General features: G+C 38.1%; 1 protein-coding gene across 2 annotated transcripts in view; it reads right to left on the bottom strand.

The window, feature by feature from the left end:
* Window positions 1–16,886, bottom strand: part of LMBR1 (limb development membrane protein 1) — a 67,822-nt gene that overhangs the window by 40,265 nt on the left and 10,671 nt on the right. The window contains exons 2-5 of one of the 2 annotated variants that reach the window (XM_027450438.3): window positions 12,822–12,894; window positions 10,342–10,381; window positions 7,899–8,038; window positions 1,408–1,511 (exon numbers count right to left, since the gene is read on the bottom strand). In XM_027450438.3, coding sequence (XP_027306239.1) covers window positions 1,408–1,511; window positions 7,899–8,038; window positions 10,342–10,381; window positions 12,822–12,894 — 357 coding nt within the window. The remainder of the gene's footprint in view (window positions 1–1,407; window positions 1,512–7,898; window positions 8,039–10,341; window positions 10,382–12,821; window positions 12,895–16,886) is intronic. The other variant, XM_072033836.1, reaches the window with a different exon arrangement.

The raw sequence follows: 16,886 nt of genomic DNA, 5'->3' as shown, positions 1-16,886 counted from the left end.
AACTTGGATACATCCAGTGCAGTCAGTAAAACATAACGCTGCAGCTGCATCAGTGAGCTCAGACCAGGCTATCAAACAAGTACTTACACACCATCCTGCTTGACCCCACACGTCCCTCCTGACACAGCTATCTTGCTCAGTCTATGTAATCTACCAATAGCTTCAACGGAGGAGTAAAACCCTTATTTCTTCACGTTCTTTTCTCTGAAACTGAGATTTTCCTCATGCTATGCTTTCTAAGTATCTTCTTTCTTTGCTTTCTCCTCCCGTTCTCTCAAGGGTATACTTGAACCCTTAAATCCCAAACTGGATGTAGTACTCCATTGGAGGCTTTCCCAATTCCACGAAGAACAAATATGGCAACTTCATCTCCATGACGCATTCTTGTCAATACAACCAAGACTTATGTTTTCTACCCCACCATAATCATCACCTTCGTGATTTATGTTATATATGATCCATCAATGACTCAGTCTTTTGTATCCACCCTCAGCAGATTTCATTCTCCTAGTGTTAGGCCACTTTCCAATATCCTTTGCTTTCTAATAACTGTCATCCAAAGGGTGGGGAATTTTCTTGTATAGCATCATTAGAAACAAAAAGTGTAATCACTTGGATGATAAAGATTAATGAAAGCATGCTACAACTGATCCCCAGACAACTGACTTCAGTTATTTGATATTTACAACTTAAAATTGAATTTGCCATGCCTCCCATTACAGTATTTTTTGTTACATTTCTTTAGTTCAGATAACATAATAGAATTATCATATTACTCAGAAATTGCTTTCCCCAGTTCCGTGGTTCACTGAAATAGTCAGCCCTCCCAACTTTCACATATCTAACTAAATTATTCTAAACGGGTAGAGAATAATAAAAAATTTTCTTCACATACTGTTAATACTGACAATCAGGCAGCTGGACTAGATGATCTTTGAAAGTTCCTTCTGTTCTATTCTAAGGAGAACTTTATTTATATTATAAAATAGACCTTTATAACTCACAAATCCAAGTTGTTTTATTTATTTATTTATTAAATTTTCCTTGGGTCATCTATTATCAAGTCACCCTTTCTATTAATAAGCTTGTATTTCTTTGTTGCTTTATTACCATCATATGTATTGAACCTTCTTTTAACATCCCCCAAAAATCCTTTTCCTTAAAAAAAAAAAAAAAAAAAAAAAATTTTAAACACAAGGTAACCCACTTTCTTGATGCCAGTGTACATGCCATGTATTGTATACTCACTTCACCTGCTTGTGCATATACAAATGTGCGATCTTGAACATAAGCATATACATCCCAGCATAGTCCTCCCAAATCTGTAATTTGTTCCATCAGAATTGAAGACTGAAAATGGAATATGTACTGTAATCACTCCATATGTATTTAACAGTATTTTCCTACCTTTTTTAAGCCAGCGAATCCTTCCGATTCCAGGAAGAAAAAGGCAAAGGGCATCAACACAAACAAACATAAATTGGAAAAAAGAGAAGCAAGATTCCACAACCCTGCAATAAACAAGAAAGTGCACATGGTAAGTTTCTCAATTTAAAAAAAAAAGTTAATGTCACAGTTTCCTTCTTCACGTGTAACAATGAAGCATACATTAGTACTACAAAGTCAGTTTTATGGATACACACAAATACATAGTTACCAAAAAAAACACTCCTTTCTCTGCATAATAAGCTACTGACAGAACTGGATATCAACTTCAACAGCAGCAGCTATCTGAAATCTCGGAAGACAGATTGCAAACTCTGGTGGACTACTCCCATGACATCCCACTCAAGAGTATTTACGTGTTTAACATTTTCAGGAGAAGAGCATTTCGTCAACAGTGGATCTCACAAAATTCATTTCTATCTATTCACTACCTCCCATATTTTACTCCAGAGAATCTTAGGCAAATCTTGGTTTTAACATCAACAATGCAAAAACCATCACCACCACCTCCAAATTAGAAGATACGGTAAAGATTAACAGCAGCATTTCACAGTGAGCTGAGTGGCTCAGTAGTCAACTGGAGAGCAGTAGATGACGTTTATCACAATTCCAGTATAACACTTTCAAATTCATCTCCCAGACATTCCCATAATTAATGAAATATGGGCTCAATGGAGAGTGCATTGGACTAAAATTGCCTGAGCTTCTGGGCTCAAAGGGTCAGGATCAGCAGCACAAAGTCAGGCTGGAAGCCAGTCACCAGGGGTTACAATAAGTTAACAATTATCTTCATTAACACCACAGATAGTGGGAAAGACTGCATCCTCAGCACGTCTGCCAATGATACAGAACAGGGAGGAGCAGGGGGCTGTCATTCAGATGGACCTCTGTAGGTGGGCACCCAGGCAGAGAGCACACTGATGACCAACTGGCCCAACAGTAGCTTTGTAGAAAAGGCCTTAGAGATCCTGTTAGATACCAAGTTGAACAGGAGCCCTTGCAACAAAGGAAGCCAACAGCATCCTCAGCTGCTTTAGAAGCAGCACTGCCAGCACTCCAAGGGAGGAGATCCTCCCTCTGCTCACCGTGTGCTCATCTGGAGTGCTGCATCCAGCTGTGGGCTCCTCCATAAACACACTGGAATGAGACCAGCAAAGGGCTGCAACATAATTAAAAGATTGGAGCATCTTCATAAAGAAGAGGCAATTTTATTAATGCATGTAAATATCTGATGCAAAGGGGGTGACAGAGTCTGACTCTTTGCAGGGGTGTCCAGTGAAAGGAAATGAGGCAGTGAGCACAAATGAAAAAACAGGAAAACCAACTTAAAACACAAGAAAAAAAAACTTTTTCTCTGTGACTGTTGTCAAACACAGCAACAGGTTGCCCAGACAGGTTTTATAACTTCTGTTCTTTGGTGTACTCCAAATCCGACTGGAGACTGCCCTGAGCAGCCTCCTCCAGCAGACTCTGCGTGGAGCAGGGGGGAACAGTAGATAGTTTCCAGAGGTCCCTTCAAACTTCAGCCATTCTGTGATTTAGAAGGAAAACCTACGACTGACTAAAACTAGGACATCTGTAAGACACATGTGACATCTGCAGGAAGGGATAAGGTTTGGAAAACAACCTGAAGTGATAACTGATCTCCGTTAAGGGTAACTGTTTTATTGGGATTTTCTGAGCCAGACACCTTCTAAACAGCCCGTTTCTGATACATGTCCCTATCATCATCCTATCAAACATTTGTAGGATGCTATGTTTTTAATTTGTAAAAGCAATAGCTTATCTGTAATTTACTACTAGCAGAGCTAACAGGTTTAACTAGTGTTATATGTACTGCAACCTGAAAAAAAAAACTCTTGTAGTTGGAAAAAAAAAGAGGCACCGTCCCTCATCTTCCCCAAAACTCATGTATTTCCAGTCCTACAGAACTATATATCACCTGAAATCCCAAGAACATCCCCCGGGATTAAAAAAAAAAAAATCCTTCTCAGACTTGCTTTCTTTCTAAAAATTGCTCCATTTGGAAAGCATAGGAAAAGAAGGAGGCATTTACTGCATGTCTGGGGAATTCATTATTGACAGAAACTCCTGCGTTTAGTTCCAAATGTGAAATGGTTATCAGTTATCTTCATCTGTCTCCTCCTTAAAAGACTTCCATCACGTACATTTTTCCCCCCTCATTTGAATTTCAAGGAGAAAATGGGGGGTATCTGCTAAGCAACAGACAATAAAACAACATTCCAAAAGATGCACAAAATACAACACCAAAATGCTAAAGAAAACAGACTGCCTCAAGGTGGCTAAACTTGAGCTAACAAAGAGGGGGATTTTTCCTTTAGAATTTGCTGTCAGGAAGCTCCTGTTACCACTGAAGAAACATTAACACATAACATCAGGAAGAATGTCAGCAGCAGCCCTTATCAGAGATACACACATGCACTCAGAGTGCTTATTATTGTGTGTATATATATATATATTTTTCCCCCTCCAGGGTTGTATATTTTATTTCAGTAGCCTTCTCTGACTGAAAACAGCACATTCAGTTACCCAACACAAAGCTGAACACCCATTTGTCCAAATTTCAGCCATTGTATCACACACATACGTACAGAACAGTTCTAAGAGATGCAAATCGTGCATACAGAGCATTTTAAAGGATGGGAAGGTGGTGCACATCTGGGCTAATGTTTAGGTTGAAATCCAAAATGTACACATTAGCAGCTGATAGGAACCACGTTTACAGAATATTAGATTACAGCACTACAATGTACACGTGACATTATGAGAGGTAAGGACAGCTGCGGTGCTGATGATGCACTCACTTTCCTCAGAGTAAAGGGAACACTAGATTTAGCAGACAATATAGTATTTTATAATAATCATAATAATAATGTAATAGCCTTTAATATCAATAGGTTCCCTTTTCTTTTCCTACCCATCCATTTCCCTGACTTAAGAACATAGAGGGCCTTCTTCCCCTACCATATTTTTAATCTTAATTTGATAAATCAAATTTAAATACATCCCCAAAAAATTATTATTTCCTACTCCACTGATTGCATCATAAAACCGTGTAAGACACTTGCAGATTTTAACATATACAAAAGCTTTAAGCAATCTAGTCATTTTATTTGTTTGTTTGTTTGGGGGATCTTTTTACATGCATTTGTAGTGACCTACGAACACTATAAAAATGTCCATAAAATAAGTTAATAAAACAAAAATTAAAAACCCCTCAGTCTCTGGCAAACAGATCAGAGCCTCAGCAATTTTTCTTTTCTTATTCGTGGCAGTTTCATTACATTTTACCTCCACCTGGTGGCTGTCTTTAACAACAGCACGAATGCACATCCAGCTGTCAGAAGTAGCTCTGGGTTTAGTTCAACACACATTAGGTAAGGTTATTTATACTGGATCTAGCTATTTAGCTATGGGCCTCCTGCCTAGTTTCAGAAGTTAAAGGAATACACTTTCCATTTTTCTACGTGCCAAAACCAATGCAGCAAAACACAGTATAAAAAAATTAATATCACAATCAAGTATCACAGACTGTATCTGCAACTGATAAGTTAACGCAAGCATTCCAATGCAATACTTTTTTTTTTTTCCATCTGATGGGAAGCAAAACACAACACAAGCTATAAAGTCTATGCTAGACAATTATGGAGATATGAACATTTTCTGAATTTGAGTGTTTGTGATAGCTCTATCAACTCTCAGAACTTGCACACGTATCTCATGACTTACTTAGTTGGGCCATAATGTAAATAATTTACAAAGTTGGGCCATTACATGGAAATTAGTTTTACAAAGCAGTACAACACTATTCTGCAAACCTAATGAAGGCCACAAGAGGGAGCCCCTTACCACGATAAGGTTTTGAAATAGTTTTTTGTCAAGTTCCAGTACCAGAAGCCTGCGGTCAGATCTAAAAATCTACTCAAATTTCTGACAGATTCACAGCAACTGCAGAAAATCTTGTTTTAGTTCAGTCGTCTCTATCCCTAATGAAAGGTATGGTCAAACTTGGAAATGCAACAATGCTGAACTTGCTACCATGCTAGCCACTGATACTGGACTGAAAGTACGTTATACTGTGCAGGCATGAAGTGATTTATTTTCTCCTCCAGAAGACTATCATTAAAGCAAAAGATGACAGTCACAGGAAAACTCAGAAGCCTTTGTATGTCAAAGCTATTTTTCCCAGTAGATTTCCAACTACCTTACATTTTCTCAAGTACTGTAACAACTCTTAACAGAGTATTTCAGAGTTGCTTATTACAGATTTTTCACTCTGCAATGCTGTAGTTTCTCCCAAGTCAACTCAGACACAGAAGTAAGGATTATTTTCCATTAAATAGATTTTTACCATGTTTTGGTGTGAAGAATGTGCCTGAACAGCTAAATCTCTGAAAAATTAGAACTTCTCCCCACATCCCCCACGTAGGAGGCATACCAAATCAGTGTTACCCCACAGCATGTGTGACAGGTTAGATGATAAATTAATCTGACTAGAAAGAGCCTCTTCAAATCATGGAGCCTGATCTCCTGCTTAAAACCAGCTAACCTGCAGGTGCAGTCAGGCTGCTCTGGGCTTCAGACAGTAAAGGTGTAAAAAGTTTCCAAGGATTTAGTCTCTCTGAACAACCTTTTCCAGCATTTAACCATGCTCATTGTGAGGAATTTTTGCTTTATGTCCTGCAAACATTGCTTCTCACCTCACACTGCATGCACCAGAGAAGAAACTGTCTTTATTTTCTCTACATGCCCACTCAGGTCAGTGAATACTGCAGTCAGATCCCCCTGAGTTTGCTCTTTTCCAGAACCTCTTTGCACCCTGGCACATAGCCCACTGACTGGTTTGTTCCCTTTTAATATCTAACTGTCCTTATCTGCAACAGCCAGGGTCTCTTTTCCCCCACACTTCACAGCTTGGGGCACAGACCTGTGAAGTCTTAGAGCAGACTTTACCAGCAAAGCCTGAGGTAAAGGCCATCTCAAGTACCTCAGCCTTCTTCAGGTTAACAGCAGCAGAGTGCTTTCCTGGATTTTGCTCTGAGCCCCTCACCAGATTCAACTCCATCCGTACCTCCTGATTTCCCACTTCGGGAATCAGGCTTCCCTTATTTCACCCCAGAATATTAAGTCAGGTGATATTTCTACGTTCCTCCTAAGCAGTTCATCCCTACTTCTACTGGCCATGAACCTCCCCTTTTTTTCAGAGCTCAGGAGTTTCCCATTAAGCCATGCCAGCCTCCTACCACACCACTCCTGCTCATTGTCTTGCACACTGAGGTAGACTGTTAGAGGGCTTTAAAGAGGGTACCGCTGAAAATAAGCATCTTTCCTGGGTTCCTCTGGCTTCAGGGCTTTCTCGAATGATATCCTACACATGCAGCTCCTCAATGTAACAGTCTTAAAATATGTCTTCGTTCTCCTATTTTTCTTCCTTGCATCTTAAACTACTCAGTCACCACAATCAGGGTTGCCATAGACCAGCATACCTATAAGCAGCTCCTCCTTATTTGTTAATTTAAGAAATCTTTTACTGCCCAGATAACATAGAAAATACTCAACTAGTTTCAGAAATATGATCATTGATATGCTTTATTTCCTGGCTTTACCTACCTGCACTTAACTTGTTGTAAATTTCTTCAGTCTTATTAAAGGAAAACTGCAAATTAGGGATCTAGAAATTCCTGAGTTAGCTGTCTTGTTAGCAAAAACTACTGACAAACATCCTGTTTTCAGAGTTATTTCCCCTCAGACACACAGAGTGGAAAAAAAACTTTCAAATATTAGTACCCATTACACATGTTCACATACTCTGAAGCATGATAACCAGTCTTGACAAGCATACAAAACTCACTCTGCTGGGCATCAAGGCATCATTCCCGCAAGTATATTTGCAGAAGTTACACTTGTCTTGAACAATTTCAAGGAAAACATCATGTATTTCTGTTGCAACTTTATTATGTTCAAAACATGTTCTACAACTTTCCATGCTTACAGAAAGTTGGGATTAGATAGTTAAATTCAACCTAACTGCTCACAGATAGCAAGTTTCTTGAAACAAATTTTGTATTTAAAGAACAAATTTATCATTGTAAGCAAACAGGCTTATGAATCTTGCATTTACACATAATAAAGGAGTTTCAACAGTGCATTTTCAAGTTAGTTAGCTTCTGGTAGCTCTTATTCTACATTGATACTCAAAACAATGAATTTGGTTCAATTCCAAGTCATCATATTTCTTTAATAAACAACAGAACAGTGAAGACAGATTTTAAGAATGCATCATCACCCAGCAGCAAAAAGCAACTAACCAGTAACATATCAACAACTCATTCAGCATTTTAAAGGAAAATGGGGTTATTAGTTTAAAAATAAGAACAGATCTGTAAATGTATAATGACATCAATTTTAATTACATTATGCTGAGTACTAACCATGAATTAGTGAGCCATTTAACCACTGAATATAGTAGTTTTGTGGAAAAGAAAGCAGGATCTCATTGCTGATTATTGAGAAAGGTAGAAGCAGGACTGCACCAGCTGAAACTGCTAGAGTGAAGGTGCTCAAGAACAGCCTGAAATTTAAAGAAATGTACCACTGTTACCAACAACAACATGCTCTGAACAGGGTTAAATAAAGTAGTTAGCCTACCTATTAAAACATTGTCTGAAGGTAGCCCTGTGATTTCCATAGTATTTCACTTTAAAAAAGCAAATTCAAATACCAAGTAGCTTACAGAATCCAGTAAAAATAACTGCTTTTTAATAACTACCACAATTACAGTCTTTAGAATTGTGTACATTCAATGTTATCAGATCACTGGAGTTTATGCAATATCTTTTGATGACTCATATTTTACTTTTCATTACCCCCATACACACTTAGAAATATTTTTCAATTTCTAAATTCTTACTACATTTTTTGTAAAAAGCAGACCAGCTTTTTAATGCCTATAAAGTGGGTATAATTATGCAAATATTTTAACACCAAACTGAAAAAAACTATTGCTTTTCTTTCACCGAGTACATATTTGAATATCTCACAGCTTAGGGTTTTTGATAACTGAAGTCAGTACTGAGAAATCATCAGAATTATGTAAAATGTTTACCCCTATTCTCTTTAGATCACATACAATTTATACAAAATGCCATCTTGTGGCATAAAAAAGAACTGTGTTCTTCAAAAAGCAAAGTTGAAAACACTCACAGAATTAATCCAATGCAAGAACAAAATAAGAAATAATTTTCAAAACTGTATAACAAGAAAAATAAACTTAGAGATTGTTCCTATGACAGAAGCATCAACAAGCTGCTCACAGAAATCTTATTTTTCCATAACAGTCTCTACAAATCTAATTTTCATTCACACAATAAACAAAATCAGTATGACTAATGTCCTTTCAGAAAAAGATAGGATATGCTTTTGTTGTTGGTTTCTGAGATATTTTTCTTTTACTTAAAGATGTTTAAGCAGTCAAAATTGCGAAACCTAACACGCTGTCTTTTAAGGTGCTATGGGAGTTTGGCTTGGTTTTCTCCCCCACCCACCTCTTTTAAGTCCTGACAATTATGCTTCCCAAAGAAACATCCATCTGTAGATGTTTGACAGTTACTGCTGTTTGAAAAATAACATGCCCACTTCAGGGACAAGAAAGCTTAGGCTGAAAAAACAGGAAGCAATTTATAACACTTTCAATGAAAGGATATTATTCTGAAGTGCTAATCTTGTCTTGACTTACACCATGGTCTTATGAAAAACACTATTTACAATTGGTATTTGTTGTATTTTAAAGCTAAGCTAGAAAATAGATTCAGGGGGTAACAGTTAACCAGACAAGTCTTACTCTTTGAATGTTGAAAAATTCAAAGCCAAGCTAAGACCACAGCTGCTATGAGAATCATTCAATCTAGAAGAGCCTTAATTCGCTGCAGTCTGAAAACCAGATGAGAACCTCCTCTCTACTACACAGATGAGAGCTTCATGGCATTAAAGCATGTATTTTTTTCTCTCTTGACCTGAGGTAGACCTTGTGGCAAATGAGTATTTTTAAATTCATAAAAAGTATCAGACACTAGTGGGCGAAGCGTGTAAGATTTATATCTTTGTGCATCTTTCAAGCTTGCCACAAATGCACAACTAAAAGTGATCAGCTTGCAATGTACTCGGCACTTTCCCAGGGTACAAGACAAAGCAATAAAACATGCAATGAGCTCTCCTTCCAACAGGATGACAGTACCACCACAGAAGAGCTGAGAGTGTTGCAGGAAGTAGCAAGTCCACATGTTTTAGCAAATCACAAAACTGCGAGGGCAGCAACAGCTCGCAGATGTTCTGTAAATCTTCAGGGATATTTAAATAGGAAAGATTAATATCTAGTTTTAGAAAGGAACAGGAAGAGGACAGAGTCTCTGGCAGACCAGCAGGTCCGGCAAGTGTTTGACTTCCATTCACTATTCTTTTTTAAGCCCTGTTCAGATGATCAAATGCAGATGTCTACTTTATGGTGAGCTAAGTTGCTCTCCAGGATCCACTGACTCCCTTGACAAGATTGCCAGTGACTACTGTGGTGGGACTTACCTCACATAACACCTGCATTTAGACACCTTACCTTAGGTGCCAGTCTGGATTCTACCCTTAGCATCAGGTCCTCATAAGACTTAGTGACTACCAGGATAAAGCCACAGGTGGAAGAATCCCTAGACCAAACTGCCTTCTCTCAACATGCCTTTCACAATCCAAGTTTTTTCCTCTGCCCTCTGACGACACGTTCAATTTGCCATCATATTTAACAGGGATTGTTGTCTAGTTTGAAAGCACGCAAGATTCCTGTCATAACCATATATTCAGGAAAGAAAGTTCTTAAAGAGCTATACATACGATATTCTGTTAACTATGGCATCTTCATCCTCTTGCTCATCTGAAAAAAATTAAAACAAAGTATAGAAGGTTATATTCAGTAGGTAGTCTTATATCCTCAGGCTAAACATACATATATAGGAACACAATTAAAATTTAGGGTTACTAAACCAAAAATATATATTACCATCAGTATTTTAAGAGGTGCCTTATATAAATGATTTTTTTTTTTAAACTAGTCTTAAGCTCTTTTCATTCAAGTTAACTACAAAGTTATTTCACTTTATTTCAAGCAGTTTTAATCCGCATATTTAAAATACCTTCCAAAGGGCTCTATGGCAAGCAAGCTTTCAGATTTCCTACTACAGCTGCTGCTACAAACTGTCACCCTGGACATCTGAAGCTTCAGAGAGCAGACACGCTACACTAAAGTCTTCAGGTCCATATTACCTACTACTGTAAATCCCTAAATAGTTTTTTTTATTATTATTATTTTCAGTATTAATATTGGGGATGGGGTGTTTTGTAGGGTTTTGTTATTTAAAACAAAAAGAAACACACAAGAAAACCACACACACAAAGAAAGCATACCCAGAACAGGAATGACCACTCATTTCACTCAGTTACTTCTTACTCAATCCCCCCTGCTGCTGGCTTTGTTTTTTGTTTGCTCTTTGTTTTGAGTGGGAGGTAGGGGAAGTGAAGATCTGTTGTTGTATATCCCAACAATTTTAAATCTTTTCAACATTTAGCTCAGAGATCAAATCAAGAGTATGTTCTTCATCTATTCTTTATTCACTTTTCTATACGTGTCTGGGTGTTATTCCTACATTTGAAATCATTTTAGAGTCAGCTTTCTTTAATCTTTCAAGTCTACCAGCTTTTCCATAAGGTAACTCAAAATCTATTTTTCAACCCAAGAGTAAATAAACCAGGTGTTTCAAGTTTTTAAGTATGCATACACTCAAAATAAACACATAGCCATTAACATAATGTACTTCCACAGAATAATTGCAAAAGACTGTGGGGTTATTGCTTTCCATTTCTTTGAGTGGAATCTGATGGTGTTTTGATGGGAATCTCATGGTGTTTTCAGAGACCAAGTACAAGTCTCTCACGAATTTCCTTGGCGAGAGAGCTTGTTGTGGAAACAACATTTTTCTTCCCCTGAAAGAATTCCAGAAGTGCTAACTCTCCAAACAAATCTCATCAGGAAGATCCTAACTAAATGCTCAAAAAACTTTCAGAAAGTCATGACAGCTGCAGAGCATTTCCTCTCACTAGCTGTTGAGAGCAACTGCCAAAAAGGTAAGAAGTATTCACATCCAGGAGTTTGCCAAACCCATTCTCCCTTCCCATTCTTCCACACCTCCATATAGCAGCAGCTTCGTAGAATCCAGAATACACACTAAGATCACAAGGTAGTGTCTGTTTTATTCATTATGTTGAAAGAGGCACACTTCTTTAATTAGAAAATGCACTAAATTTTTTGAAGACTTTTACTTGTTACACACAAGTCCATTTGTGAAAGTAGTGCTATCCTAACATAGGTCATTAAAGCTCAATAAGCAGTTTCTAAATTCAAAGTGCCAAGGTCTTGATGCATGCAAATGCTTTTCTGGAATGATTGACTGCACATCAAAGTCTCGGATAAGCTGTCAAGAGCCAAGGATTCTGCCATTTTATACAGATTTTTATGGTATTTGCCTTTAGAATAGATACAGAAGAAAATGACAGGCGTCCTTATATATTAGTTTCAGACAGACAATGTTTCTAAAGTAGAAAAAAAAAGGATCAAATATCCCAAGGACCAGGCTTCAGTTGGGAAGGTCATAAAGAACACATTAAGGGAGAACAATAAAACAACTGTACCTAAACAAAGCAGAATTATTAGACAAAAATCCACTACTTCCCTTCAGTACAACTGGCAACCTTTTCACTTTACCAGCTAAAGCTTTGAACTTGATTTTGATGTTAAAGTACAGCCTGAAGACACTCTAAAGAAGTTGACATGAAAGGAGAACAAGATCTAAAGGCAAGAGAGGCAGAAGTGCCTACTTGAAATTCTCCCCTTTCTTCAGTCTCAGAACAGCTGAAATATAGGCTGACACAGAGCCACAATGGAACAGACTGTGGCCATCCACAGCACCTCCCTCCGTCACAGAGAGCCAGCTACAGCTCCCACTGATCTTCTGAGATGTTTCAGTGTGCTTCATCCATGGTGTAATTAGAAGGCACGCGGAAGAGTCTAAGTAGTGCTAGAGCTGGCACAACAGAGGGGATGGAGAACTTGTGGCTTGGGAACAAAGGGAGCAGATAGAGGGGAAGACAGCAGCACATACAACCAGATCAGCTCAGGCTGCTGCAGCCTGAGAAACATGTTTGGCCAGAGACCTAGACAGGTTCTTCTGCTTCTCTTGTGGTGGCAGAAAGCAAAAGAACCACCTACTCACTTGAAAAAACAAAGTGAATTTTGAATATATTAAAAACTCTGTGCTTACCTGCTTTTCGTTTGTATCTTGTGATTATGAAGTAGGAAACTATGTAGAGGACAGCAAATAGGAGAAAACAAATCTGGAAAAAAAAAAAAGTTGCATTAATTAGGTTGTGAAGAAATGCCTGGATTATAATAAAAATGAACAGAAAACACAGTATCAACGATTTAAAGGTTAATTCAGATCAATACAAGTGTCCTGTATATAAATGTCAGTGCTGTTTTTATGGTTTATACATCATTAATAGAAAGTTAAACCAGTAAGAACAGCTCAAAGCAACAAATATTAGAGCCATAACACAGCTAACAAATTCTGCTCTAAAATGAAGAAAAAGTCAGTGTTTTATGTTTGTTATGTGCTGTTTTTTTCCAAGTTTGAACATACTCAAGTCATAAGATTTATCACTCCTTGCCACAAGCGATGTAGGGGTAATGGTACAATGGGTTCCTGAAGATCTATTTTGGAATAAGCTATCAACATACATGAAGGAAGTAGTTAGGATTCCCATTTCCATCATGTCTGAGCCCAACAAATTCTAGGCAACAATGCAAACCAGTGAGACTGCACACAGTGGATGCCTGAGCGTGAGCTAGTCAAACACAGTTTCCTCTATAGTTGGAGAAGCCAAGGGCACAATTCTCCTCCTCACAAGGCAGACAGCTTATTTAGGTCACAAGTACCTCGAGCCCAGTGTGTCTTGCATGAAATTGTTTCTAAGATTTGGCACTCGAACTTCAATATAGTAAGACAAGGCCCGAGCAGCCACAAATACAAAGGAAAGGAATAAAATGACAATACAGTTTTAACCTTTCAAGTCATATGAGGTAACAACAAAATAAGAAGTTGCTCTTGAAGGAAATACCAGAGGGTCAACCCTGCTTCCTTAACCCAGCTTACTGACGCCTATTAAAAACATGAGTCAGGAGTAAAAACAGCAAGGCACGCCACCCCAAGAGGCTGCAGCCCTTCATCTTCAGTAGGACTTGAAAAATAACAATGAAGTGCTGTACTCCAACAATATATTTTGTTCTTTTTATTAGCTTGCAGCAAACAATCACCTACACACACAAGCTAAGAAGCTATGTGAAGTATCCCAAATTATTAAGATCCTTTTCTATTACGATCCTTTTGTTTTGTGCACAATACTGGTAGCCACCGAGCAGGTCTCCTGACACAGCAGTTGACCGACTCAATCAGGTAAAACTGTTTTAGCAGTTTTTATTATTAAAGAGAGTTTGTCCTATTGCCTGCATAGGTGTTTTAATTGGATCTGCAGTTCACAATATTAGCCCCCCAGTGTGTTTTACTACAATCTGCACGTTGATTTCCATTGTGATCTGAAGCTGCAAAACAGTTTAACTCATGCCTGGGAAAGCAATTTCCTTAATCAGTCATTTAAAGATTTGCTGCCTTTAACAACTTACTGTCTCGGAAAATCAGGAGCAGAACAACTGCCCTAAGAGAAGGAAGAAAGTCAAAGCAAGGGTAATGATGACAGTCCTTAAAATCCTACATCTCAAATGTACAACCAAATTACATCGAAATAGGCAGAATGATGGGGAGAATGGGAAGAGAAAAGGATGTATCGTGTAATTAGCGAAGACTTTTTGAAGAGTACTAAATGAAACAACTCTCGCAGCTTATTTTTATTATGTAGCCAGACACATTAGATGAGAAATAAACACAGCACCTGGGGGCCTGCAATTGCCCCACAGACTTTCCCCAGTGGTGTCACTGTGCCATGGGGCTGAAAGGAGCAACTGAGCTCGTTGTCTGAGCAGGCAGCACACAGCAGTGATGTCCAAAATACAAATGCTAGAAACTGGATGTCATAACTAGGGCTCTGTATTCAAATATTCAACCTGAATAGAGTTCACCATTCTGAATTGCTTTCTTTGAAAGGTTGCTTCAAAGAAGAAAGGTTTTTGATAGAGAAACCGGATTTAATTTTAAAAAGCTGGGATGTTTTTCAATCATAAAGAACAAAAAACATTGAGAACCACCTTGGGTTTTCAGAGCTTGCCCTGTTAGTAACAGATAACAGTGCCAGTGCAGAAAAAGAGTCATTCTCTGAGTTTCCAGTTCCCCTGAAAACTAGACCAAGCCTACAGATAGAGGCATCTAATTTTAGGCACCCACCTTTGAAAATTAGGTGTGACACAGACAGGGTCAGTAAAATTCTTTTAAAAAAAAATCTGCAAGACCCAAATAACGCTGCTTCTGTCTAAAACACAGTTAAACTCTCTTTTTCTTGTTTTATTTAAAGAAAAAGAAAAGGGTGACCGCTGTCTTGTATGCATCTTCAAATAGATGTCCTCTATTCCATCTGTCATAGCAAGGTTACAGTGAAAGCGTGGGTCTGTACTTACACAGTACCACCAAGATAAGTGAGGTATTTGCAGAGTACAGCAGGAGAAAGCTGCCCAGTAACATGAACTGTCAAATGCCGTATTTCCAGTTTTAGGTGACACCTACTTTGCAAGTCAGCAGTAACGTGTAACCATATATCTTGGTGTAATTATCATCCGACTTCTGTCAGAATTGAGAACGATTGTATCATTGCAAATATTGAATAAAAAATATGTATCTTCACTAATAAACGCTTTTTTAATGAATAAAGAAGTAAATTCTAATCAGTGAAAGCTTTAGGAATTTAATAAGAAAAGAGTATTCAGAAACTAAAATTTCTTCACAGTAATCGAAACAAATCACTAAGCAAACTCAAATGTGCCTTTGGTCTTGGTTTATACTCAGTGCAAGCTGTGATCCCAAAGTGTGAGTATCCATGTGTCCCGAATAGCCTTCTAAAGGGAGCAGCAAAAGCCAGCATCCTAACTATTTTTAGTTAAGCTGGGGAAAAGGAATGTGTTGCCCATGAAAGCCAGAGAATAGACTCCACTGTCCTGTCACACTGCAATCCTGGGCTCTTACTCCTCACGCTGCTCTTTGTTTTGTGATATTTTTGTACTGCAATGAAAACACGGCCCTTGTTTGTACTTGTTCTCGTCTCAGTTCATGTTTCTTAATTATGATGACTGGGCTTGTATGCAGCACTCCAGGTACAGTCAGTCCCGTGGCTGTATGTAACAGCACTAAGCCATCCCTTCGTTACTTAACGTACTTTAACCTGTTCACCCGAGAGTCACATTAGTTTTCCTCCGATCACCAAACCCATCCATGCTGTCCCCCCCAGTTGCTTCCACTTGAGCAGTTCAAGAGATGGCAGAAACCTGTTTTCAGGATTAAGGTGAATAAACATGTTTCTTTTTTCCTTTTAGAAACCACACCTTAATTTTACACTGCCTTTATATCAGGGTAAGCCAGTCCTTTCTATAGCAACCCAGCCATCTATTGCATTACCTAGACATCCCAAAGAATCAGTAGCATGCTAACAGCCACATCTTTTACATCATTTTCATTATAGTTGAGCAAGACAGATGTTAATACTGATACCTGAAGGAACCAAATAGCAGATTTGTCCAAGCACCTATCATCATGTACCCTACAACCAGCTTCTAATTCACTTGACAGCTCTACCCCAGTTTATATAATACCTTTCTACATGTTATCTGGATATATAGCCCTTGGCATATGCAGAAGTTTAACAATAATCAGGTGTCTTCAAAAAACATATCCTAGCAACTCTTTTTTATCTTTAAAAAGGTTCAGAATATGATTATCCACATATAAAGAAGTTTTTAGTGTCCTAAACCAACTGTTAACTTTTATTTCTAATCAAAGGTATTAAAAAGCATCCAGGTAGTCATAGTACAATAAGACACTATTCTAAAAAGACAAATACATTGGTATCTCCAGTGAAAGAAGAACCTATATCCTTTAAAAAAACATCTAAAAACCATAACTATTATGTGTGACAGTGATATGTGTAAGCTAATATTGGAATATTCTGTTAAATCCTAATCATACTGCAAGCCCTGTTTCCAACCAAAAAGCATTGTTTTATGCCATCACTCACCCCTGCAATAAGATCTGACAACAGGTAAGGATGCTGCAGATGCAACAGACCTGGTCCAAGTTACATTCCTCGTAACCCCAAATTTTCCACAATTG

This window comes from Anas platyrhynchos, chromosome 2 (assembly GCF_047663525.1).
Source record: "Anas platyrhynchos isolate ZD024472 breed Pekin duck chromosome 2, IASCAAS_PekinDuck_T2T, whole genome shotgun sequence".
NCBI classification, from domain to species: domain Eukaryota; kingdom Metazoa; phylum Chordata; class Aves; order Anseriformes; family Anatidae; genus Anas; species Anas platyrhynchos.
Note: the sequence above shows the minus strand (reverse complement) of the source record. Positions and strands in the feature narration are given on the sequence as shown.